This window comes from Hyperolius riggenbachi, chromosome 9 (assembly GCF_040937935.1).
Source record: "Hyperolius riggenbachi isolate aHypRig1 chromosome 9, aHypRig1.pri, whole genome shotgun sequence".
NCBI lineage: Eukaryota > Metazoa > Chordata > Amphibia > Anura > Hyperoliidae > Hyperolius > Hyperolius riggenbachi.
This window is the reverse complement of record NC_090654.1, coordinates 30,392,326-30,417,908: the sequence shown is the minus strand read 5'-3', so window position 1 is coordinate 30,417,908 and position 25,583 is coordinate 30,392,326. Positions and strand designations below refer to the sequence as shown.

Genomic DNA, 25,583 nt, shown 5'->3' with positions numbered 1-25,583 from the left:
TATTTTAGCGCCTCCCAGTGCTTACCTGCGCGTTGTGATTTTTCGATTTTTCATTTCCTGACATCAGTGACCCGGAAAATAATAAATACAATGTATTTATTCATGAAAGCGCTGGGGAAATCGCTATACAATGCGCTTTTTCAAGTGCTTTGTGATTTCCCTGCACCTTCCATTCAGGCAAATCGTCCTGAAAATGGTACAGGCAGCGCTTTGGTGAGGGGATCGGAATCTGCTCATATGTGAACGCTCTCATAGGGAATCATTGTACAAGCGCTTAAAAAAAGCCAAAAGCGCCCTCAGTGTGAACAATCCCTGAGTGGGACTGAGGAAATAGCTACTTGTATTATTGGAATTACCTTTAGCTCCCAGAGTAATACTGGGGCATATGCATTTTATTATGTTGATATGTAAAGGGTAACTGCAGTGAAAATAACATCGTGAATAAAATAGCTTATTATTTACAATACTAGTTGACCTAAGCGTTTAAAAACGGGCTCTAGGTCTCTTCACGCGCCACCGCTGCCAGTCAGTGCACGCAAGCACCCGCCCACCGCACGCGCCCCCGCCCTGCTCCCTGCCCCGTTCTCCTGTCCCAACGGTTGACTATGCTTCGCACAAGCGCACAGGGATGAGCAGAAACTACGCCAGTGCGAATGTACGCATCGTAGTTCGTAGGTGAAGTTTCAAAACTACGCTTACGAATTTACGTGTAGCAAAGTACCGCTGAGCGTAGCTTACGCCCACTATGCGTAGTTAACCTGTGTATTGCGTAGTAAACTACGAATGAGTTCTCGGTATAATCATTTAACCACCCTGGCGTTCTGATTAAATCGCCAGGGTGGCTGCGGGAGGGTTTTTTTTAAATAAAAAAAAAACTATTTCATGCAGCCAACTGAAAGTTGGCTGCATGAAAGCCCACTAGAGGGCGCTCCGGAGGCGATCTTCCGATCGCCTCCGGCGCCCAGAATAAACAAGGAAGGCCGCAATGAGCGGCCTTCCTTGTTTTGCTTATATCGTCGCCATAGCGACGAGCGGAGTGACGTCATCGACGTCAGCCGACGTCCTGACGTCAGCCGCCTCCGATCCAGCCCTTAGCGCTGGCCGGAACTTTTTGTTCCGGCTACGCTGGGCTCAGGCGGCTGGGGGGACCCTCTTTCGCCGCTGCTCGCGGCGAATCGCCGCAGAGCGGCGGCGATCAGGCAGCACACGCGGCTGGCAAAGTGCCGGCTGCGTGTGCTGCTTTTTATTTCATTAACCACCCTGGCGTTCTGATTAAATCGCCAGGGTGGCTGCGGGAGGGTTTTTTTTTAATAAAAAAAAAACTATTTCATGCAGCCAACTGAAAGTTGGCTGCATGAAAGCCCACTAGAGGGCGCTCCGGAGGCGATCTTCCGATCGCCTCCGGCGCCCAGAATAAACAAGGAAGGCCGCAATGAGCGGCCTTCCTTGTTTTGCTTATATCGTCGCCATAGCGACGAGCGGAGTGACGTCATCGACGTCAGCCGACGTCGTGACGTCAGCCGCCTCCGATCCAGCCCTTAGCGCTGGCCGGAACTTTTTGTTCCGGCTGCGCAGGGCTCAGGCGGCTAGGGGGGCCCTCTTTCGCCGCTGCTCGCGGCGAATCGCCGCAGAGCGGCGGCGATCAGGCAGCACACGCGGCTGGCAAAGTGCCGGCTGCGTGTGCTGTTTTTTATTTCATCAAAATCGGCCCAGCAGGGCCTGAGCGGCAGCCGCTGGCGGTGTTGGACGAGCTGAGCTCGTCCAGACCGCTCAGCTGGTTAAAATCGGCCCAGCAGGGCCTGAGCGGCAGCCGCTGGCGGTGTTGGACGAGCTGAGCTCGTCCAGACCGCTCAGCTGGTTAAAGAGGAATTAATGCGTAACATTTTCTGCATACGGGCATAAACATCCGCATACACTACACTTCGCACTACGGGTAATTGCGTATTTTAACGCGTAGTCTACGAAATGCATACAAAGCGAATATTTGATTTCGAAGCCGTAGTTTGGAAAAGCGTAATTGCGTAAAACTACGCGTAGTTCCAACGTAGCGCAGTTGGCTGACTAACACCATCCCTGCATGCGCAGTACAAAAAAAACATGGACACAGAGACAGGGAAAAAGGATGACGCAGGGACAGTTAGGTTTTACTGTATAGGATTCATTTGTAGATTAGTCCGTGTTTGCTCATTGTAAAATGTTTCCTCTCCCTGATTTACATTCTGAAATGTATCACTGGTGGATACATCTTTAGTTCTGCCGGGTAATCTGTGCGGAATGTTCATTACTGAGAGTTCTATGCACAGAGGGAGATATTGCTTGCTTGGCAGTTGGAAAAGGCCTTTTTTCTCCCACAATGCAACGAGGTTCACAGACAGTAAACTGTCAGGACCACGGTCATGACATCACACTGTGCGAGGGGTTTCACCACAATATCAGCCATACAGACCCCCCCCCCCCCCACCTCCCGATGATCTATTTGAGTAAAGGTAAAGATTTGTTGTGGGAAAGTCGGTATCAGCTACCGATTAGAATCAAGCTCAATTCTTGGTTAAGGTTCCTCTTTAGACGATTTGTGGTGTGTGGATTTCACATACAGTATATATTCGGAATTGCGGGCAGTTGTGCTCTTTTCTGATTCCATAAGCAAACTTTATTTTTGGTCCAGTCTGCTAACCGGCAAAACTTGGTGCCTGGAATCTTTATATTCAATGTTTAATAAATATTTCTCGCAGGCATTGTAAACTGACTCAGCAAACCTGTGCTGTGTATAATCTCGTCACACTTCTCCAAAATACTGGAGCCAGATTGTCCGCCTCTTATAAATAGCTTCAATCACTTCTTCATCTGGAAAAGCTTTGAGGTCGGGAACACACTTAGCAGAAACGCTAGCGTTGCGGAAAACGCAGCGTTTTTGCCGCTAATGGAAGTCAATGGGCCGCATCAAAAACGCATATAAAAACGCATACATTTTATGATCTGTTGCCTTATTAGTATATCCAACCTACGAAATGTTCATTATATTAAGGCATGGTTTGTTTACTCTTTAGCTCTCTAGACCACCCTCCTTAAAGAGAACCCGAGGTGGGGTTCTGACAATGCAATCCACGTACAGAGGCTGGGTCTGCCTAGACTGCCCAGCCTCTGTTGCTATTTTAATCCCCCCTAAATTCCCCCTGCGCTCTGCAAACCCCCATAAATCACAGCCGCGCCGCGAGCTGTGTTTACATCTGTACTGTCACTCTGCGTGCTCCCCTGCCTCCTGCATAGCTCCGGTCCCACCCGAGTCCCTTCCCTCCAATCAGCGGGGAGGGAAGGGACGCGGGCGGGGACCGGAGCTATGCAGGAGGTGTGGGGGTGGCAGAGTGACAGTACAGAGATAAACACAGCCCGCTGTGACACACTGCGTGTCGGCAGCGCGGCTGTGATTTATGGGGGATAGCAGAGTGCAGAGGGGGCTTAAGGGGGATTAAGATAGCAACAGAGGCTGGGCAGTATAGGCAGACCCAGCCTCTGTATGCGGATAGCATTGTCAGAACTCCACCTCGGGTTCTCTTTAAAAACCTGAAATATGGAAGGAGGTGGCACACAGGTTTAGTTTTTAAGGTTTACTTTCTGAACTTGTTATACATTTACTGTTTTGTATACCCTACACACCATATCTGTTTGTTTGAAAAGAAAAACAAAATTTACAATAAAAATCTATTGTTTAAAAAAAAAAAAAAAACGCATATGTGTTTTGTGTGTGTTTTCAAACATGCATTTTTAAAAACGCTGGTTTGGTTGCACACTTTTAAAAAACGCATCAATAATCCACATAAGGAAAGTAAATGATAACGCAATGTATTGTGTTTTATATGCGTTTTTTTTTATTGTTTTGCGATGTATTTCTGCTTCCTGTTGTCTTCCTAGTGATTTGCATAAAACGCAACATAAAAACGCATGCAAAACGCATACGAATCGCAAACACGCAAAAACTCACGCAAAACGCATATGCGGAATACAACCGCACACAAAAAAAATAGAAAAACCGCACACGACCTAAAAGTCAACCTTTCCCGCACAGCCATGTGTGCACCCAGCCTTAAACTATATATTAGCTACTGGTCGAAAACAAAATAATTCCAACGACCTGTCATGGAGCTTTGCAGATGGAACCTGCGTTGCTGTCCATTGTGGTGCCGAGCCCGACATTAAAAAAAAATAAATACAAAGGGCAAAGACAGCAATGATATCCCCCAACACGTTCTAATGCTGGGAGCACACGATGCAATTTCCCATCCGGTCCAGGGGGTAATCTGACGGAAATTGCATTGTGTGTACACAGGGCCGGAATTACCATAAGGCACCGTAGGCACTTGCCTACAGCCGCTTGATGATGGAAAGGTGGCTCCCTCCCCTACCCTAGTGCCATCCCTCCCTATGCAGAGTCCTGAGCTGAGCGTAAATTTGAGCCTACTCACCCAGCTCTTGGCATTCCACTGACAGGATCTCTCTTCAGTTGGAGCACCACTAGCTACCTAATACTGAGGGTACCTCTGGCTATCTAATACTAAGGGGCACCTGTAGCTACCTATGACAGGCAAGGGAAGTAAGGGAGAAGTGCCCGCTGGGCCAGCCAGCACACTGGTGGTGCGGTTCGGCGGGGTTTGTAGGTTCATGGAGGCCGAAGTCTGGGGTGCCAGGGCATCTGTGCCTATAGGCTCTTGTGATGTAAATCCAGGCCTGTGTGTCCATGTCCAAACTGCTCCCGATCGATAACGGGATTGATTTTACCGATTATAACTTTCCGAAATCAATCCCTTTATCGATCAGAAGCAGATCAGAAAGGTAGGAAATATTCAGTCGATTCCCATCGATTGGACCAGATGTTGCATCATGTGTACCCAGCATAACCCATCTCCATATCAACCAATGCTACAATATATTGGGCTTCAAAAGATACAGCAGGTCATCTGGGGACTTCTTGTCTCCATTCACTGTAAAGCCACAAGCTATTGAACTGCATGTCCCAGTAATTCTCGAAAAAAAAAAAAAAAAAAAAAAGGTTTCATAAGAGGCCAATGTACTGGTTGATTTCAGCCATGGATCGATTGATTCTATCAAATCGATCGATTGGAAATAGATTCTATCAAATCAGCCGATCAGTAAATTTGGGGTCGATTTCGATCGATTTGATCTATCTGACTGGATGAAAAATCTAGGTCAATCTGCTGTTGTCAGCAGATCGATGGTCCATAGAGTTACCTTGGATCTAATGGTCCAATAATGCATGTAGATCGATTTCCAATAGATTTCATTCTGAAAGGTATTGGAAATCTGTTCCTAGTGTGTGACACACATCAGATAGATTCCTGTCAGATTCGACCTGTCAGGCATCTGACAGAAATCTACCAATGTAGAAAAAGGCACTCCACAGGCTCCAAACTTGCGTTTGTGATTTATTGAGCAAGACACACTACGTTACGAGTCTCCTGACCCTTCCTCAAGTCACACTTGAGGAAGGGTCAGGAGACTCGTAACATGTAGTGTGTCTTGCTCAATAAATCACAAACGCAAGTTTGGAGCCTGTGGAGTGCCTTTTTCTACATTGGTGGAGTACTTGTTTGGCAGGAGTGGTAGACCTGCAGAGAATGAGCACCGGCATCTGCTTCCTATATCAGGTTAGCCAAATCTAAGCACCAAGGTGGAGGTTGTGTCATCTGACAGAAATCTATCTGATGGTCGAATCTGCTGCAAATCTATAAGTGTATGGCAACCTTTATCTATGGTGCTCTGTATGCAGGATTATAAACCTAAGGCCTTTGTGGCCTTACTATGGAGAAGTCATCTAGGAAAGCTTACAGGTATTCCCCAGTTTACAAACGTTCCACATACTGACTACCCGCTGTTACAAACACATCGCAATGACTTCATCTCCGTGTGCCGACACCAATCAAAACAGAGACCGCGGTGAGCTTCCAAATGTCGTGGGACTGTTTGTGAGGTGAGAAGTGAAGGTGGGGAGCACGGGGGATACAAGGGGGAACAAAGGTGGGCAAATGGAGAACAGAGGGGGTCCTGGTGGCACAAATAGGGGACACAGATGATTGAAAGGGGGGGCAGAGGCGGTACAGGGGTGGCACAAATGGGGGACAGAGATAATTCAAAGGTTGCACAAAGGGGGACAAGGGGAGACAGGTGGCACAAAGGGGGCAGTGGAGAAACAGAGGGGGCATAAGCAGCACAAAGGGGACACAAGTAGCATAATGGGGGGACAGGTGGCATAACAAGGGCATATTTTATCAGCACAAATCTGACAGTGCCCCTTCTCAGTGCCATCGCACAGAGGGGGGCTCAGGCGGAACAATGGACGCAGCGGAGGAAGAGACGGGGCACTGTCAGATTTGCTCGTAACTGAAAAATATAACTGTTCTGACTTACAAACAGAATCAGGTTAAGAACAAACCTACAGGCTCTATCTAGTTCGTTAAAGGATATCCGAGGTGAAAATAAACTGATGAGAAAAACAATTGTATCTGTCCTCCCCCTCCTAAAAATGACTTTTTTTATTTCCCACAGTTTTATTTTATATTTAAATCTAGTTTTTAAGTTTTTACTGTTTCATTGTCGCAGCTCAATGACACCTTCATCGATGTATGCTAGAGCTAAAATCTATGAATTATTGAACCTTTTTATCTCTTTCCTGCTCTCAGTAGCCATTTACTGACAGGAAAGTATTTTATGGCTGTAATTACTTATCAGTGAGGGTGATGCTATAGTCTGACCCAGTCCGACCCGGGCAGAAACTGTCACTTGCTTACCTGATGCTTAACTCTTTCAGGCAGAGAAAGAAAAAAAAGGAACACAGCCTAGATATTTGTATGCTTGGCACTGTACATGCACATGTCTATATCACCATTTTAACAGGGGATTATTTGTATATCAAGTGCTGAAATAAGAATACACAAATAAAACATGCCAATTTTGTAAACTACAATTATATAATGCTATAACAGTTCTGCATTCCACTCCCATCGTAGTAATGCAGCATGGCTTAAGTTTCTGAGGCCAATATTCCTTAAAATTCTCTTAAAGCTGGCCTGAACTCAGAACTTCCTCTCTGCACTAATAGAATAAGCAACAGCATAATAACCTTTACAGAAACACATTTCTTTGTTACAGCTGACACAAATCCTGCAATAAATCTGCAGTGTGCTTACTTCCTGCTTTCAGGGAAGGAGGCATAGGGAAAACACAGTGTTTACAAATTGGCTCTCTGCCGTGGCAGTCAGGTGACACAGCTGAGAGATAAAATTACAGTTATGATTATTCACAGATGAGGGGGAAGTAGACAGGCTAAACTCTCTAAATACATACAGGGTACATTTATCTCTGTTTTCCTTCTGTCCTGTGCAAGAGTTCAGGTCCACTTTATAGCTATATAGCACAATTGGTCATTAATATCCGAATAATTCTGAGTTCACGCAACTGTTATGCAGCTTGAGAGTGGACCAATCATAACATATCAAGAAAGTGCCGTATTATGCCCTTTCCAAGCTGGACCAAAAAATTGGCATCAACTCTTTATTACTGGCATTTTATTGACCATCCCTACTATATAGGCTCGAGAGAGGCCCTTATATCCACTGGGGAGCATTTTCTACATGGTTGACAAGCTTATCTTTAAATAGCTGGATTCATAGCCCACAAAATACTTTTGTTACTGGTCAAGTCCACCCAAAAGAGACATCTCTTGGAGGCTCTAGAGATAAGAGCTTCAACATATGAAGGTCTCACACCTCTACTTGCTGTATTTAATCCAGTGGTGGGAATGGGACCCTCTTCTTGTGGCAGTAGATGGACAGAACTGTGGACACAGGGCCAGAGATCCTTACACCACTGGGGGTCCCAATAAAGCAGGGCTTTAACTTTTCTACATCCAACCAGGATATAAGCATAACTTCTGAGTAGACTGACCCTTAACCTTACATACATATGGATTTCAGACTGATCCTTTAAAAGAAAGGACTAAAGAATGGGTGAATGCAGAGAATGGGGAATGTACGACAAATTCAGCAACTTCCGATTTTTAAACATAAACCATACACTCACAGTTGTTTCCTCTTTGATTCCCTTCTCCGGCTCTTGACCTTGCTCGTTGACCTCTTGGAAATTCTTTCCGTTCTTCTCCTGAAGGTTTGGGTCCACCTTGATAAGACGGTTGATGTAGGTGTGGTGCCCTTTGGAGGCCCGAAGAACTCCAATTTCATCCTTGGAGTTTTTACGACTCTTGCCTGGGAATAAGCTTTGAAGGCTCTCCCTGGAGAGTCGGCTTTCCTTCACCGCCTTGCCCTGGGTGTCCGAGGATGAGTTTTTGCGACTCTTTACCGAAGAGCTCTGAGACCCAGCCGAATCTGTGCAGGAATTCCTATGGGAGGCTCCAGCTTTGGGAAGAGTTTTGGCCCCTGGGAACCCAGGCTTGGCCCTGTCTGAGACATTCTTCAGCGACAAAGGGAGTTCCTTAAACCACTTGGCCATGACCGGAGATATCAGATGGAAGGATTGTTCCTAAAGGCCAAGGGCCACTGGGGCCCCAATTCTCCGGGCCAGCACTATCCAGGGGACCCCAGATTCCAGTGGCCGATCTCTGCCTTTCTGGGCCCCACCGCTGCCAGGGTCTTTTGATTTATTTTTGAAGTTGGGTCAGGAGCTTTTGAAGAAAATGTATGTCCCAGCCTGGTTGTCCAAGTTGGGAAAAAACACGAAAACACTTTCACGGGATGTATTTTGATTTCTTCTTGGGTCTTTCCCCGAGGCTTTGGAAGGGTGTGGCAAGAGTTATGGGCTCTCCGTTGGCTTGTCAAAAAGATCCAAATAATGTTGTCCGTGTCGAAGATATTTTTGAATAAAAGCTAATGATGGTCTTTGGTCTTCAGTTGGACATATTATAGTCTTGCCTGAAGGTCAGAAAACGCCACACAATCCAGTCTCGATGTCCAGCAGTCCTGAAACGTGATCTGGGGAGTGAACAACAGGTCTCCGGGCTGTCAGCTTTGAGTTCCTCTAACAATGACCGGACTGGCTGTTCAGAAAAACAGATATTTGTGTGATTACAATTCACACTTACGCCAAAGCCTGGAGTCCATACAAAACAGTCTCTCCCAGGGGAAGGAAGCCCGTTTCCTTGATGGTTCAATGGAAGGCGGACTCTTGTTTGTCTCTCTCTGGTGAAAAGTAGTCTCATGTCATCTGTTTAGACTGTTCACTGCTGTTACTGGGCATTCCGCAAACTGCCTCACATGAAGTTAATTAAAAGATGCCGTGTGTCTCTTTACAGTGGATGAAACAAAGATGTGAGTGAATATATATATAATCTCATTATCAAATGCCCCCCAGCCTTTGTAGAGGACAGTCTCTCTACAAAAGGACAGTCGCCTAACAAACCAAAGAAGTCTCTGTCTGTCTGCACAATGCAATTCTAATTGAGGCCTGGTGCACACCAAAAACCGCTAGCAGATCCGCAAAATGCTAGCAGATTTTGAAACCCTTTTCCTTATTTTTCTGTAGCGTTTCTCCTAGCATTTTGCGGTTTTGTGTAGTGGTTTTGGTGTAGTAGATTTCATGTATTGTTACAGTAAAGCTGTTACTGAACAGCTTCTGTACCAAAAACGCCTGCAAAACCGCTCTGAACTGCCGTTTTTCAGAGCGGTTTGCGGTTTTCCTATACTTTACATTGGAGGCAGAAACGCCTCCGCAATCCAAAATCTGCAGCAGCCCGGGAGTATGTGTTTCTGCAAAACGCCTCCCGCTCTGGTGTGCACCACCCCATTGAAATACATTACCCTAGCGTTTCCACGTCCGCAATCAGGTCTGAAAACGCGACCGAACCGCTCTGGTGTGCACTATGCCTAAATTAGAAAATCCTAAAAGGACAACTGAAGTGAGAAAAACATGGAGACTGCTATATTTATTTCCTTTTGAACAATACCACTTGCCTGACAGCCCTGCTGGTCTGTTTGGCTGCAGTAGTGTCTGAAAAAACACCAGAAACGAGCATGCGGCTAATCCAGTCAGATCTGACAATAATGTCAGAAACACCAGATCTGCTGCATGCTTGTTCAGGGTCTACAGCTAAAAGTATTAGAGGAAGAGGATCAGCAGGACAGCCAGGCAACTGGTATTGCTTCAAAGAAAATAAATATGGCAGCTTGCATATTCCTCTCGCTACAGTTGTCCTTTAAGGCCGGTTTTACACATGATTTCTGCGATGCGGTGAAATAAGGCTGCACCGCGGTCATATGCATAGGCCCGCCCCCTGGCTAGTGATGTACTCCTTGCTGAAGTAGGTCACTGGGATTCCCGTCGGTCTGCGCATGCGCACTGCACTCCCGTCGTGCACACTTAGGGCTTGTTCACACCTAGGGAGTTTTTGTTTTTTTTAACCTCCTTGGCGGTAACCCCGTGCTGGACACGGGGTAAGCCACCGGAGGGTGCCGCTCAGGCTCTGCTGGGCCGATTTACATAATTTTTTTTTGCCACACGCAGCTAGCACTTTGCTAGCTGCGTGTGCATAACAATCGCCGCCGCTACCCGCCAATTCGCCGCTATCCGCCGCGCCGCCCCCCCCCCCGCCTTGCGCTGCCTGGCCAATCAGTGCCAGGCAGCGCTGAGGGGTGGATCGGAACACCCGCTGCTGACGTCACAACGTCGATGACGTCATCGTGATCGTCGCTATGGCGACGGGGAAGCCCATACAGGGAATCAGGTTTAGAACGGGATTCCCTGCAGGGTAAAAGTGGCGGCGGCGATCGGAGGGGTGGGAGGGATAGCGGAGGGAGGGGGGAAGCATGTAGCTAGCGCCAGGCTAGCTACATGCTTTAAAAAAAAAAAATGTAAAAAAAAGTGCTGCGCTGCCCCCCTGGCGGATTTATAGAACCACCAGGGGAGTTAAGAGCTGGCGATTTCAGAAATCACTCTAAAAGCGATTGTACAATGATTCCGTATGAGAGCGGTTCGATCTGCTCACCAAAGCACTGCCTGTACCCATGGCCGGATTTCAGGCAAGGCCCCAAAGGCCATGGCCTAGAGCACCAGGAAAGCAAGGGGCGGCTGTGGGCAGCAGGGTGGCAGGAGCAGTTAGCCTGCTGAACATTCGTCCTGTTACACAGAGATTACACATTGTGGTGGGCGACTACCAACAGCCGGTTCTAGCACACGGGGATGAAGGAAGGGGCACTTACAGTGATCTCTGAGCTGCCTGTCATAAATGTGAATGTGCCAATTGCCAAGGAGCTTACAATCTAATTCCTGACATAATGTTACTAACTGTCCTCACAGGAGCTTATAATGTAATCACTACCATTGCTTCACTAACTGTCCTCAGAGGAGCTTATAATGTAATCACTACCATTGCTTCACTAACTGTCCTCAGAGGAGCTTACAATCTAATCCTTGCTGTGTTGTGGGGGCGGAGTTTAGGATGTGGTCAGTCCAGGGTCAGCTAGTGATACTCGGGCCTAAGGCGGTAAAAAGTACAAATCTGGCCCTGCCTGTACCATTATTGGGGCGATTTTCCTATAATGGAAGGTATAGAGAAATCACAAAGCGCTTGAAAAAGTGCTTTGTATACTGATTTCCCGAGCGCTTCTATGAATAAATACATTGTATTTATTCATTTCCGGGTACAAGAGTTCACTTCCTGATTGACGTCTGGAAGTGAAAAAACAGAATCGCTCTGCGAAAGCGCTTAAAAAAGCGCTTTATACAGCGCAGGGAAAAGCGATTTTAAAAATCGCAAACAATTGCTCAGTGCTTGAAAAAGCGCTGGCGATTTATGATGTAAACAAGGCCTTACTGTGTCACTTATTGACTTGCATTACTGCTAATCTCAGCTGTAGTCACGGATCATGCCGTAATGCGCTGCAGCCTTTGCATCTGCATTGCTGCGAATTGGATACTTCTGGCATGCCTCCTCGCTTGAAGTATGAAAGTCTCCATAGTCTTGCATGGCTCTTGCGGCGGGAAGGGTACCGCGGTGCGACATAGTGTGCACAGGGCCTGAGGCCAGTTTCACACTGCAAACTGCACCGCCAGAAACAGGCCTGCGGGGAATTCCGCGTTACTACGCGGTATTCCCCATCTGGCCAAGCAGGAAGTGACGCCCACTTCCTGCCGGCCAAGTGATCATGTGCTGGGAAGGGTATTGTAAAAAATACACTTCCGCACAAGCGCGACGGAAAGTGTTTAAAAATACCCGCGTCGCCATAGGCTAACATGGCTTCTGGGCCGAGGCAGATCGTCGTGTGATAACGTAGTTTTGGAGCTGTGTCAGATCGAGGACTTCCGGCAGACAGCACCGCGAGGCAGGAAATGTGTTTTCCGCCCATAGATTTGCATTGGAGTGTAGTAGCAGTGCATCAGTTTCACGCACCCCACCACCCCAGTGTGAATGGGCCCTCAAAGAAATGCAGCATAAAGAAATTTGCACAGTTAAACTTACCCAGGGCTTCTCCTAGCTGCCTGTAGTTGTTCTGGTTCCTCTTCCTCATTCCTCTCCAATCCCTGCAGCAGCTGTGCGCCTTTGAAATCTTCATGCGCGGCCCCGGTCCATGCGCCTCCTCGATCCCGCGGCCGGGAGCGTTCTGCCCTTGTGCAGTTCATAAAAATGGGAGCGCAAAAGGAGTTAGCATGGCAGAGGGCTTTTGGAGGACTGCAGCTGCTACACGGATGAGACTGGATGACACCAAGGGACCAAACTGACTACAGGAGGCTAGAAGAAGCCCTAGATAAGTTAAACTGTGCACATTTTTTCACTTAAGATACCCTTCTGCCAGCCCCCAGCAGCCTGTGCCCGCGCCATCCTGGAACGATCCTTCAGTCCCCCGCCGCAGCTAAGTTTCGGTACCGCCGACTTGCAAGCCGACTTCCACTGCGGGGCCCTGGCCAGGTGTGTCCTCCGTCCTGTGCATGCGGCCAGTCCTTGAAAAAGAAACTTTGCCGCGGTGGGGACCGGAGTATCATTCCAGGACGACGCGGGCACAAAGCGGCTTCAGGGCGCTGGCAGAACCCCCAGGTAAGTGAAACTCTTTTCTTTAAAAGTATCTTTAGGTGTCCTTTAAGAAGCACTATTATTATTTATATAGCGCCGACATCTTCCGCAGCGCTGTATATACTCTTGCTACTAACTGTCCCTCAGAGGAGCTCACAATCTAGTTCCTACCATAGTCATAGGTCTATGTATGTATTGTGTAGTAGTATATGTATCGTAGTCTAGGGCCAATATAGGGGGAAGCCAATTAACTTATCTGTATGTTTGAGATGTGGGAGGAAACCAGAGTACCCAGAGGAAACCCGCATAGACACGGGGAGAACATACAAACTCCTTGCAGATGTTGACCTGGCTGGGATTCGAACCAGGGACCCAGTGCTGCAAGGCGAGAGCGCTAGCCACTACACCACCGTGCTGCCCCAACTATGATGAAAAACTGTAAAATAAGTGTGTACACATAAGGAAGACAGTCTAATAATTGCCAGCAGATGTCTCTCTATACAGGACAGTCTCAACATTGCCAGCAGATGTCTCTCTATGCAGGACAGTCTCATCATTGCCAGCAGATGTCTCTCTATACAGGACAGTCTCATCATTGCCAGCAGATGTCTCTCTATACAGGACAGTCTCATCATTGCCAGCAGATGTCTCTCTATGCAGGACAGTCTCAACATTGCCAGCAGATGTCTCTCTATACAGGACAGTCTCATCATTGCCAGCAGATGTCTCTCTATGCAGGACAGTCTCAACATTGCCAGCAGATGTCTCTCTATACAGGACAGTCTCATCATTGCCAGCAGATGTCTCTCTATACAGGACAGTCTCATCATTGCCAGCAGATGTCTCTCTATGCAGGACAGTCTCAACATTGCCAGCAGATGTCTCTCTATACAGGACAGTCTCATCATTGCCAGCAGATGTCTCTCTATGCAGGACAGTCTCAACATTGCCAGCAGATGTCTCTCTATACAGGACAGTCTCATCATTGCCAGCAGATGTCTCTCTATGCAGGACAGTCTTATCATTGCCAGCGGATGTCTCTCTATACAGGACAGTCTCATCATTGCCATCAGATGTCTCTCTATACAGGACAGTCTCAACATTGCCAGCAGATGTCTCTCTATACAGGACAGTCTCATCATTGCCAGCAGATGTCTCTCTATGCAGGACAGTCTTATCATTGCCAGCGGATGTCTCTCTATACAGGACAGTCTCATCATTGCCATCAGATGTCTCTCTATACAGGACAGTCTCAACATTGCCAGCAGATGTCTCTCTATATAGGACAGTCTCATCATTGCCAGCAGATGTCTCTCTATACAGAACAGTCTCAACATTGCCAGCAGATGTCTCTATATACAGGACAGTCTCATCATTGCCAGCAGATGTCTCTCTATGCAGGACAGTCTTATCATTGCCAGCGGATGTCTCTCTATACAGGACAGTCTCATCATTGCCAACAGATGTCTCTCTATATACAGGACAGTCTCATCATTGTCAGCCGATGTCTCTTTATAGGGTACAGTCCCAATAGCAATAGAGAACTATCTCTCTATACAGGACAGTCTCTAAATAAGAAAGTCTCCTCATTAGCAACAGATGTCTCTCTATAAATTACAGTTCCAGTAGAGAGCTGTCTATCTATACAAGAAACTCTCACAACTTCCAGCAGGGATGTCTCTCTATACAGGACAGTCTCATCATTGCCAGCAGGGATGTCTCTGTACAGGAGGGCAGTCTTGTCATCGCCATTTGCCACAGCCCAGCACAGAGATGTCTCTCTTCTCTTATGGTGCTCTCTGTCACCGTTTAGGGCGCCATCTTGTGGCTGGTAGTGTTGTCCGAAGGCACCAGCACATCGTGGCTTCAGTGCGCAGCTCTCAGGCGCCATCTTGTGGCTGGCAGTAGAGATCCCGCCAGGGCTGGACGTTGTGTGTGAGCGGGAAGTCTGGGAAAGAAGAGAGCCGGTGAGATGTGCCTGCCATAGGCATGCTAGGGCTTGTAGTACATCTGAGGGTGGGGGCAGCACCAGGAGACATGCTGGATTATGTAGTACACTGAGAGAAATGTAGTACACTGAGAGAAATGCTGGGTCATATTGTGCGCCAGGAGTTATGTTGGCTCAATCAGTGCATTAGTCTAGGGGGCAGGATGGGTCTTGTAGTTAACCCTCAGGAGACATACTCGGTCTTTAGTTTACCAGGAGACATGCTGGGCCATGTAGTACACCAGGATACATGTTAGGTTTTGCAGTATACCAAGATACATGCTGGGTCTAGTACAACAGGTGACTTGCTGGGTCTTTAGTATACCAGGATACATGCTGGGTATTGTAGTACACTAGGAGACCTGCTAGGTTTTGTAGTACGCCAGGACACATTTTGGGTCTTGTATACCAGGAGACATGCTGATTCGTATAGTACACCAAGAGACATGCTTATAGTACGCCAGGAGACATGCTGATTCTTATAGTGCACCAGGAGACGTGCTGATTCTTATAGTGCACCAGGAGACGTGCTGATTCTTATAGTGCACCAGGAGACGTGCTGATTCTTATAGTGCACCAGGAGACGTGCTGATTCTTATAGTGCACCAGGAGACGTGCTGATTCTTATAGTACACCAAGAGACGTGCTGATTCTTATAGTGCACCAGGAGACGTGCAGATTCTTATAGTGCACCAGGAGACATGCTGATTCTTATAGTGCACCAGGAGACGTGCTGATTCTTATAGTGCACCAGGAGACATGCTGATTCTTATAGTGCACCAGGAGACGTGCTGATTCTTATAGTGCACCAGGAGACGTGCTGATTCTTATAGTGCACCAGGAGACGTGCTGATTCTTATAGTACACCAAGAGACATGCTGATTCTTATAGTGCACTAGGAGATGTGCTGATTCTTATAGTGCACCAGGAGACGTGCTGATTCTTATAGTACACCAGGAGACATGCTGATTCTTATAGTACACCAAGAGACATGCTGATTCTTATAGTACACCAGGAGACATGCTGATTCTTATAGTACACCAGGAGACATTGGAATGTAAGAAGAAAACAGCAGTATCTGGCACCAAATGCAGCAGGGCAGACACACCGCAGTTGGGACACAGAGCGTGCACATCTGAAGTCTTTTGTAATCCAGCAGGGTAAAAGAAAAAACGGGACACCACTTCTTTGAATCCCTTTATTCCGGTACATTCTGCCTCTGAAGAAGCTGGTTTAAACCAGCGAAACAGCTGTCAGGCGCTTGATACCCCCACTGCTGTGTACCTCCTATTTCCCCCACCGGAATAAAGGGATTTTAAGAAGTGGTGCCCCGTTTTTCTTCTACTCTACACCAGGAGACATGCTTGGCCTTGTAGTACACCAGGAGACATGCTAGATCTTGTAGTACACCAGGAGATATGCTTGGTCTTTTAGTACACCAGGAGACATGCTGTGTCTTGTAGTACACCAGGAGACATTCTGTGTCTTGTAGTACATCAGGAGACATGCTGTGTCTTGTAGTACACTAGGAGACATGCTGTGTCTTGTAGTACACCAGGAAACATGCTGGGTTCTGCAGTACACCAGAAGGAATTGCTTGGAATGCAGAATTGGGGGTGGTGCTTATCAGTGGCAGTGATTCTAGCATGGGACAGCATTGATCAGAATGGCTGTGGAGGCAGTACAAAAATCATCCGAGTGAAAGGTAACCTTAATTGACAAAAAAAAATAAAGTTTAAAGAGATATTAGGACAGAGAGGCACAGTCTGCATACTATCACCAGCCACAAAGGACACCAGCCTCTGTGTCCTTATAGTGCGCCCCCAGCCCCCCTGTTGTCCCCCTTATAATACCCCACCGTGCTAGCGACACACAGCACGGTGTGTCCCCCTTATAATACCCCACCGTGCTAGCGACACACAGATTGTTGCTAGTCGGCTGTTTACATTGATGATGCCTGTCACCGCTGCTCCCCCGCCTCCTGTATAGCGCGGCTCCCCGCCTCTGTCCCTTCCCTCCCCGCCTCCATAAGCCGATTGGAGGAAGCCTATGGAGGCGGGGAGGGAAGGGACGCAGGCGGGGAGCTGCTCTATAGAGGAGGCAGAGGAGCGGCGCTGAGTGGCAGCATCAATGTAAACAGCCGACTAGCGACAATCTGTGTGTGTCGCTAGCACGGTGGCTTTTATAAGGGGGACAGCAGAGCAGGGGGGCGGCTGGGGGCACACTATAAGGACACAGGCTGGTGACAGTAAGCAGAATGTGCTTCTGTGTCCTATATTGATTGCAGAAACCCACCTCAGGTTCTCTTTAACTTACCTGGGGCTTCTACCGGCACCCTGCAGAAGTCCTGTGCCCACATTGGGACAAACCGATCCTCCAGTCCCCTGCAGCGAGCTAGTTTCGTGTCTGCCACTGCACCTCGCACTGCACATGCGCCGGATGGCGGTGTGAGCGAGTACGCGCACGGCCAGGGCCGCACAGACCTAGTCGCTCACTGAAAACAAAACTAGCATGCTGCAGGGGACTGGAGGCTCGGCTTGTCCCGGCACGGGCACAGGACTTCTGCAGGGTGCCGGTAGAAGCCCCAGGTAAGACAAACTCTTTTTTTTGTATTTTTGTCAATTAAGGTTCCCTTTAAACTCCGATAGTCCTCAGTTTATGAAACCTCTGACTCCAAGTACTTAACCTCCCTGGCGGTAAGGAGGCACCGCTCAGGCCCCGCTGGGCCGATTTGCATAATTTTTTTTTTGCTGCACGCAGCTAGCTGCGTGCAGTGCTCGATCGCCGCCGATCCGCCGCTATACGTCGCGTCGCAGCCGCCGCCCCCAGACCCCGTGCGCTGCCTGGCCAATCAGTGCCAGGCAGCGCTGTGGGGTGGATCGGAGTCCCCCTTGACGTCGGTGACGTCATCCCGCCCCGTTGCCATGGCGACGGGGGAAGCCCTCCAAGAGGGGCTGGGGGGATGCCGCTGAGCAGCGGCTATCATGTAGTGAGACTTTGTCTCGCTACATGAAAAAGAAAAAAAAACCTTTTTTAAAAACCGCATTGGCTGCCGCCTGGCGGATTTTTAGCAAACCGCCAGGAGGGTTAAAGAGACTCTGAAGTCTCCTGAAAACAAGGTTTTTACAGTTAAAAACCACTTTAACCTAATTGCCCCTCGTAAAACACCACATCCCTGTGGCTGACAACGCCATAATTCAGCCCAAATTATCCTTAGGGGGACGACGACATAGCGCGGCTCCTTCCGCATAGAGGCGGAGCTTTCAGCTGCAGCTCTGCCTCTACATGCGTCTATTAGCGCGGATCGTCGATTATTTGAAAATAAAGAAACCCTGAGAACCATGAGGAGATGGGCTAGTCTACAACCTGTCGGTTCTGTCAGATTTCTACTAACTATTGTAAGTGACAGTAACATAGGAAAAAAGTAATTTATGGCTCATTTTACTCTGGAAGAAACGTACTTCTTATCTTTATATGTTTACATATATTTTGAATTTTAAGGTTTTTGTGACAGAGGTCCTTTAAAAATGCTCCAACTCCGCATCCTTTGCAGGGCTTTGGAGTTGGTATAAAAATACTCAGACTCCGGAGTTTATGAAATCTCCGACTCCAGGTACCCAACTATTGGTCCGACTCCTCAACTCCAACTCCACAGCCCTGGTTCAGAAGGCGTTGTGTTTGGCAGACACTACTTGCAGTGTCTTTTGCATAAAGCAGGTGGTCACAGTGCTTGGTGCTGAGCATCGAAACTAGGCTCCGCCGTAGCAGTAATGTTATGCTGCGCGGGGCGTGTAAGGGGGATACATTACATCTCCCTGAGTTGCGACGACTCGGCAGGGGAATAGTATCTTATGTTGCCAGGGAGTTTAGCAGCAGGAAGGTGAGCCGTCACCCTGCAGCCCTCTCTCTGGCGGCATACCAATTCATACACCTGTATGTCTCACAGGCATCCCATGGTAATTTCCCATAGGGTAAGGCGATTGCTGCGCACTGCTGCAGGGCCGGTTCAGACGGACTCTCAGGCAAGTCGGATTTAGCCGGTGCTAAACCCTTTTCTGCGAAGAAGCAATTGTCATCAGTTCACGGTGTTTGGCAAACGCATCACATTTTGACCCCAGCAGGGGCACCCGGTAAAGGCACGGTTAGCCGATCCTGGACGCTCTGTGCTGCATCCGGGACAAAACGAGACAACAGGAAAGCAAAGAATCAAGGGAGGCATTTTGTGCAAATGACGGTAAACGATCATACTGACAGCTGTCCATTCAGCGCCCATCTGAACTGGTCCTCAGCGACACACAGTAACCCCGATATGGCGCCCATGCTAGCAGTATGGCCAAGAGGTGTTGGGTAGAGCTGTACTAGATATATTTAGATATATACAGGATCTTCTCAAAAAATTAGCATATTGTGATAAAGTTCATTATTTTCTATAATGTACTGATAAACATTAGACTTTCATATATTTTAGATTCAAATACACACAACTGAAGTAGTTCATTCCTTTTATTGTTTTAATATTGATGATTTTGGCATACAGCTCATGAAAACCCAAATTTCCTATCTCAAAAAATTAGCATATTTCACCCGACCAATAAAAGAAAAAAGTGTTTTTAAAACAAGAAAAAGTAAATCTTCAAATAATTATGTTCAGTTATGCACTCAATACTTGGTCGGGAATCCTTTTGCAGAAATGACTGCTTCAATGCGGCGTGGCATGGAGGCAATCAGCCTGTGGCACTGCTCAGGTGTTATGGAGGCCCAGGATGCTTCGATAGCGGCCTTAAAGGGACACTTAAGTCAAAAAAAAGAATGAGTTTTACTCACCTGGGGCTTCCAATAGCCCCCTGCAGCTGTCCGGTGCCCTCGCCGTCTCCCTCCGATCCTCCTGGCCCCGCCGGCAGCCACTTTCTGTTTCGGTGACAGGAGCTGACAGGCTGGGGGCGCGAGTGATTCTTCGCGTTCGTGGCCACAACCTGGCACCTGCTCACAGTGCCAAAACCACTGGTAAATGGTTTACTAACCATGGTATTACTGTGCTCAATTGGCCTGCTAACTCTCCTGACCTGAACCCCATAGAGAATCTGTGGGATATTGTGAAGAGAAAGTTGAAAGACGCAAGACCCAACACTCTGGATAAGCTTAAGGCCGCTATCGAAGCATCCTGGGTCTCCATAACACCTGAGCAGTGCCACAGGCTGATTGCCTCCATGCCACGCCACATTGAAGCAGTCATTTCTGCAAAAGGATTCCCGACCAAGTATTGAGTGCATAACTGAACATAATTATTTGAAAGTTCACTTTTTTTGTTTTAAAAACACTTTTCTTTTATTGGTCGGGTGAAATATGCTAATTTTTTGAGATAGGAAATTTGGGTTTTCATGAGCTGTATGCCAAAATCATCAATATTAAAACAATAAAAGGAATGAACTACTTCAGTTGTAGTGTAATGAATCTAAAATATATGAAAGTCTAATGTTTATCAGTACATTACAGAAAATAATGAACTTTATCACAATATGCTAATTTTTGAGAAGATCCTGTATACTAGATATCTAATTCAGAATCTCACTTTTTTCTCTATTTATTCAGCATCATAGTTGAGCACAAATTCCATCTCTAGAGCAATTTCTTGCTCCGCAGGATTTCACTTACCTGACAGCTGATATCCATCATTAACCTTCTGAGGCCTGGAACCCACTAGGGCGCTTTTTTGAGCGTTTAGGGAGCGATTTAAATCGCTAGTGATTTCCCTAAACGCTCTGCCAATGTAGATAAATGTAACAAATTCCACAGTAGCGATTGTGATTAGCAAAAGCGCAATCGCAGGACATGCAGCATGTTGGGAGCGTTTGCGCTTAAATGTAAAGTATTGAAGCGCTGGCAAATCGCTCATGAATCGCTATACATATTGATTTGTGTGCGATTTTAAATTACTGCATGCTGGAAAAAAAATTGAAAGAACCAATCAGAATTCAAATCGCTATCGCAATCGCTGGAAAAAAGCTAACACTTTTTAAAACCACTACCAAAGTTGCTGAAAAAGGTTCATGAAATCGCTTACAAAACGGTAATTAAAAACGCTAGGGATTTGTAGTGGATGCCAGGCCTGAATTAGTTTCGCTCCTCTCAGAGTCGAGGCTTAGGTGAGGGAAGTTTCCGGTCATTGTAGAGCAGGAGAATGTGCAAGGTTGGATTTCAGATAACATCTCTACTCAGCATCGGTGATAGCCCTGCTGGATCTCTCTGAGGAAAATCTCCATCGCTCCCTTGGCTGGTTTCCTGGATATTTTGCATGACCACATCTCTGATGTTATATGTGCTGCTGAAAGAACTCAACTGCCTCTGTCTCCTCAGTGCCTGGGGCAACTGCCCTACTATCATAAGTGTTCTGACAGCCCTCTGTGCACTCGGCAGATATTCTTGCTACGAAAACCCTGAATGACTACTTTCGCTGCAAGGACAATGTCTTAGGCTACGTTTCCACTGTAGCGTTACATTTTCGCCTGCAAAAAATCGTATAAGATTTTTCTGATTGGTGAAAATTCGCATGTAAATTTGTATGCGTTTTTATGCGAATTTTCGTACGAGAAAATTCGCATTAGTTACATATGCATAATCTGCCTAGTAACAGCTTAGTCATGACTGCTGACAACTTCCTGTAACCATGGATCTAATGCGAATTTTCGGGCAAGTAACGCGAAAATTTGCATTGCCTATACAAAGCATTGTACGCGAATCGTACGTGATATCCGAAAAAATGATACAGGACCTCAGATTTTTTCACGCCTACAAACGCGTACGAAAATTCGCATAGAGTGGAAACGGCTGCATTGACTAACATTAGTTTTAAAATCTATGCGAATTTTCTGAGAAGAAAAACTGACACAAAACGCACAAGTGGAAACCTAGCCTTAAAGATGAACTCCAGGGAAAATATTGTAATATAAAAAGTGCTTCATTTTTCATTATGTTTAAATGATTGTCAGTGTTTGCCCATTGTAAAATCTTTCTTCTCCCTGATTTAAATTCTGACATTTATCACATGGTGACATTTTTACTGCTGGCAGGTGATGTCACTGGAAGAAGATGCTGCTTGCCTTTTTGGTAGTTGGAAACAGCTGTTATTACCCATAGTGCAGTGAGGTTCACAGACAGGAAACTTTCAGGACCATGGTCCTGACATCACACTGTGGGAGGGGTTTCACCACAATATCAGCCATACAGAGCCCCCTGATGATCCGTCTGTGAAAAGGAAAAGATTTCTCATGGGAAAGGGGGTATCAGCTACTGATTGGGATGAAGTTCAATTCTTGTTCACGGTTTCTCTTTAAAGAGGAGCTGTTAGGTATAAGGTCTCAGAGAAAATAAGCACATATATCAGTAGCTAAAGATTGGCTGTACTTACATTACATATGCATTTCACTGTCCACGTTTGTACTTCACAGAATTTTTATATAGTATATGCAGAGAATGATGCTCCTGACAGCTCATGGCAGGTTCCATGTTTTTCTGTCTTCTATGAAGCCAATTGTGTCGTCATGTCCTCCCTGCTTCCTGATCACAGAAAAGCTCGTACTGAATAACACAGTGTGCAGTGAATATTAATTAGCCATGTGGCTAGGAACAATAGCTGACTCCTGCAGTGTACTCTGCCCGGAGATTTATCAGTGCTACGCGCTGGACTGATTACAAGCTGCTGTAACGTCTCATTAGCAGCCGAGGGGAGGGCCCCAGAATGCTTTGCAGTATAGTATGCGGCTTGCGACCTCTTGGGTCTAACAGCCTTGCTGATAAGCACACATCAAAGGTAAGAGAGATTTTTATCTTCACTAATGCCTTTTTGGCTTCCTTCTAAACTGTTTAACACAGGAGAATAGAGGTTTAAATTAGCTTCTGCAGCCTGACAGTTACTCTTTAAGCTAAATACTCATCACCTGGTGGAGGTATATGGATCCACCAATGTCCCCCTGTCGATGAGCATTCCATTATCCATCTCCCGGCTGGCAGGTACACGCGAAATCACACAACAAGCATGAACTGAAAGTCAAGTGATGGCGGTACTTTGCATGGAGTTGTCGGGGATCTAAATGCCCGTGCCCACTATGCGTTTTTTCCGATGTCCAACGTTTATTGAGCAATCATCTCAGCGATCTTGCGTCCTGGGTACAGGCGTGCAATCACACGAATGACGTTTGGTGACGTGCCGTGACAACAACCATCACATTGGATCTTTAAGATCACCAACGACTCGGTATAGCCACACCACCAATGGATCCAATGTGGGACCAGTGCAGTGCAATTATAATGTACAATGACACAGGCCAACATGATAGTGGGAACACACCCTTATTGTCTGTATATGCATTTACAGCACAATGCTAATACAAAGGGCACTGTAATGATATATAGTAGAATGTGGTAAATTATGATCATTTTTTTTGCCCATTTACTTACGTGGGGCTTCTTCCAGCCCCTTGAAGTCCTCCTGCTCCCTCGCCGTGATTCCGCACTCAGCATTTCCTCCGCTGTCCCCCACCTTGATCCCTGTGCATCTTCTATCGCGCTTTCGCAGTTGGGAGCATTCTGTGCGTGCGCGTTAATCTTGCAGCTTCTGGAGGGCGTTGGAGGAGGTGTGCGGCACGTGGCCGTGCATCCAACGCTGGAGGGGGACACTGACTCAATGGAGGAGTGCGGATTGGTTGTGAGGGACCAGGGACACTTCAGGGGGCTTCCTGTAATTATTCTGGTTCCAGCATCAGAAATACTTTTTATATTCACTGGTATAAATTTGCTGTATACGCCCCCCCAGTGATGCTTTGCCTAGGCTGTTTATTATGCATTTTTCTTCCAGTGCATTGGGGAGACCAAGTTTTTTTCTCTGCTTAGGGCTTGTTCACACTAAGAGCAATTTTGCTAATTTTTTTAAGGGCTGGCGATTTTAAAAATTGCCTTAAAAGCTCTAGTGCAATGTTTGTCAATGTGAGTGTTCTCACATGAGCGATGAGATTTCTTTCCAATCGCAAACGCGGCTCCTGCACCATTTCCTGAGCGTTTGTGAATCAATAGAAAGTATAGGGAATTCACAAAGCGCCTTGAGTTGCGATGTCCTAAGCGCTTTTATGAATAAATACATTGTAGTTATTTATTTCCGGGTCAAAGAGTTCATTTCATGACCAGGGCTGTGGAGTCGAGGGGTTGGAGTCGGATACATTTTAGGTACCTGAAGTCGGAGTCGTCGTTTTCATAAACTGAGGAGTCGGATGATTTTTTTTACCGACTCCACAGCCTTGTCCCTGACTGACATCAGGAAGTGTAAAAAAATCATCACTCCAGAAACGAGCTTAGAAAAAGCACTTTTTTAAGGATAAAGGGAAAGGCGCTTTTAAAAGCTCTAACCAAATCGCTCAGCGATTGTGCTAGCGATTTTGTAGTGTGAACAAGGCCTTAGGACTGGTGCATACTAAGAGCTTTTCAGAGCGTTTTTAAAAACGCTAGTGCTTTGAAAAGCACTTGGCTAATGTATTTCAATAGGCTGGTGCACACCAGAGCGATTCGTTTTTCCCAAAGATGCAAACTCGGATCCTGCAGCATTTTGCTGATTTCTGAGGCGATTCAGCCTCAAAGTTAAGTACAGGAAAGTGGAAAATCGCTCTGAAAAACGCTAGATCAGAGCGATTTTCCAAGCATTTTCGTTACAGAAGCTGTTCAGTTACAGCTCTACTGTAACAAAATATAAAAAACGCTCCACCAAAACGCTCCACAGACCACTAAAAATTGCTCTAAACATGCCTAGAATCGCTCAGAAAAACCTCTCAAAAAACCGCTAGCGTTTGCGGATCAGCTAGCAGTTTTTGGTGTGCACTGGCCCTTACTGTTTACTTACACACAACAAACAAACATTCCATGGTGAAGCACCTGCCAGCAATAAAGATGTCGTCCTCTGTGATAAATGTTAGAATGTCAATCAAGGAGAGGAAAGATTTTACAATGGGCAGACAATGACTTAACACTTGACAAAGTAAATTAAGTAAATGTCCTCAATATGTTACTTGCTTTTTAGACATTTCTGAGACGAGGATTTTCTTTTCAGTTTGTCACACAGGATCGGATCTGTCTCTGAGCTGGGCGATTAATATGCAGATGGAGTGCGTCAGTAACGAGGAAAAGCAGATGAATTTCAGCAGCATCTCAGGTTTCTCATTTTTCATTCATAACTAGGGATGATCAATGATATGCAAATTTATGTACATTTTTCATGCAAATATGCAGTTTGAAAATGAACCAATCAGTTTAAACCCAGGTTTGAGTTGATTGGTCCATTTTGAAGATGCATACATTTGCACAAACTCAGAAGTATTTGCATCGCCTTGATCATCCCTACTTATAACTAAGCAGGGCCTGTCAGTGAAGCGACTTTTCACCAGTAGAGGGGGTCAGTGAGATGTAAATAATTCTGCCTTGCATGTAAATTGTGTGCAGGTTGAACAGGGCCGTGACAAGGCTCTACAGACGCAGATATTCCAAAGTGTGCCTCCCCTCCCCCCCAATATAGGAAGCAGATGTGGCCCC

At 46.6% G+C, this 25,583-nt stretch overlaps 2 protein-coding genes across 3 annotated transcripts in view; one reads left to right on the top strand and one right to left on the bottom strand.

Annotated features, from left to right (window-relative positions):
* The window catches only part of SHE (Src homology 2 domain containing E), a 54,732-nt gene extending 45,220 nt beyond the window's left edge, over window positions 1-9,512 (bottom strand). The window contains exon 1 of the mRNA XM_068252325.1: window positions 8,092-9,512. Within this exon, the coding sequence (XP_068108426.1) occupies window positions 8,092-8,517 (426 nt within the window). The 5' untranslated portion in view covers window positions 8,518-9,512. The remainder of the gene's footprint in view (window positions 1-8,091) is intronic.
* Window positions 9,513-14,866: 5,354 nt separating this feature from the next.
* Window positions 14,867-25,583, top strand: part of TDRD10 (tudor domain containing 10) — a 109,506-nt gene continuing 98,789 nt past the window's right edge. The window contains exons 1-2 of one of the 2 annotated variants that reach the window (XM_068252324.1): window positions 14,867-14,994; window positions 25,105-25,206. In XM_068252324.1, coding sequence (XP_068108425.1) covers window positions 25,149-25,206 — 58 coding nt within the window. In that variant the 5' untranslated portion in view covers window positions 14,867-14,994; window positions 25,105-25,148. The remainder of the gene's footprint in view (window positions 14,995-25,104; window positions 25,207-25,583) is intronic. The other variant, XM_068252322.1, reaches the window with a different exon arrangement.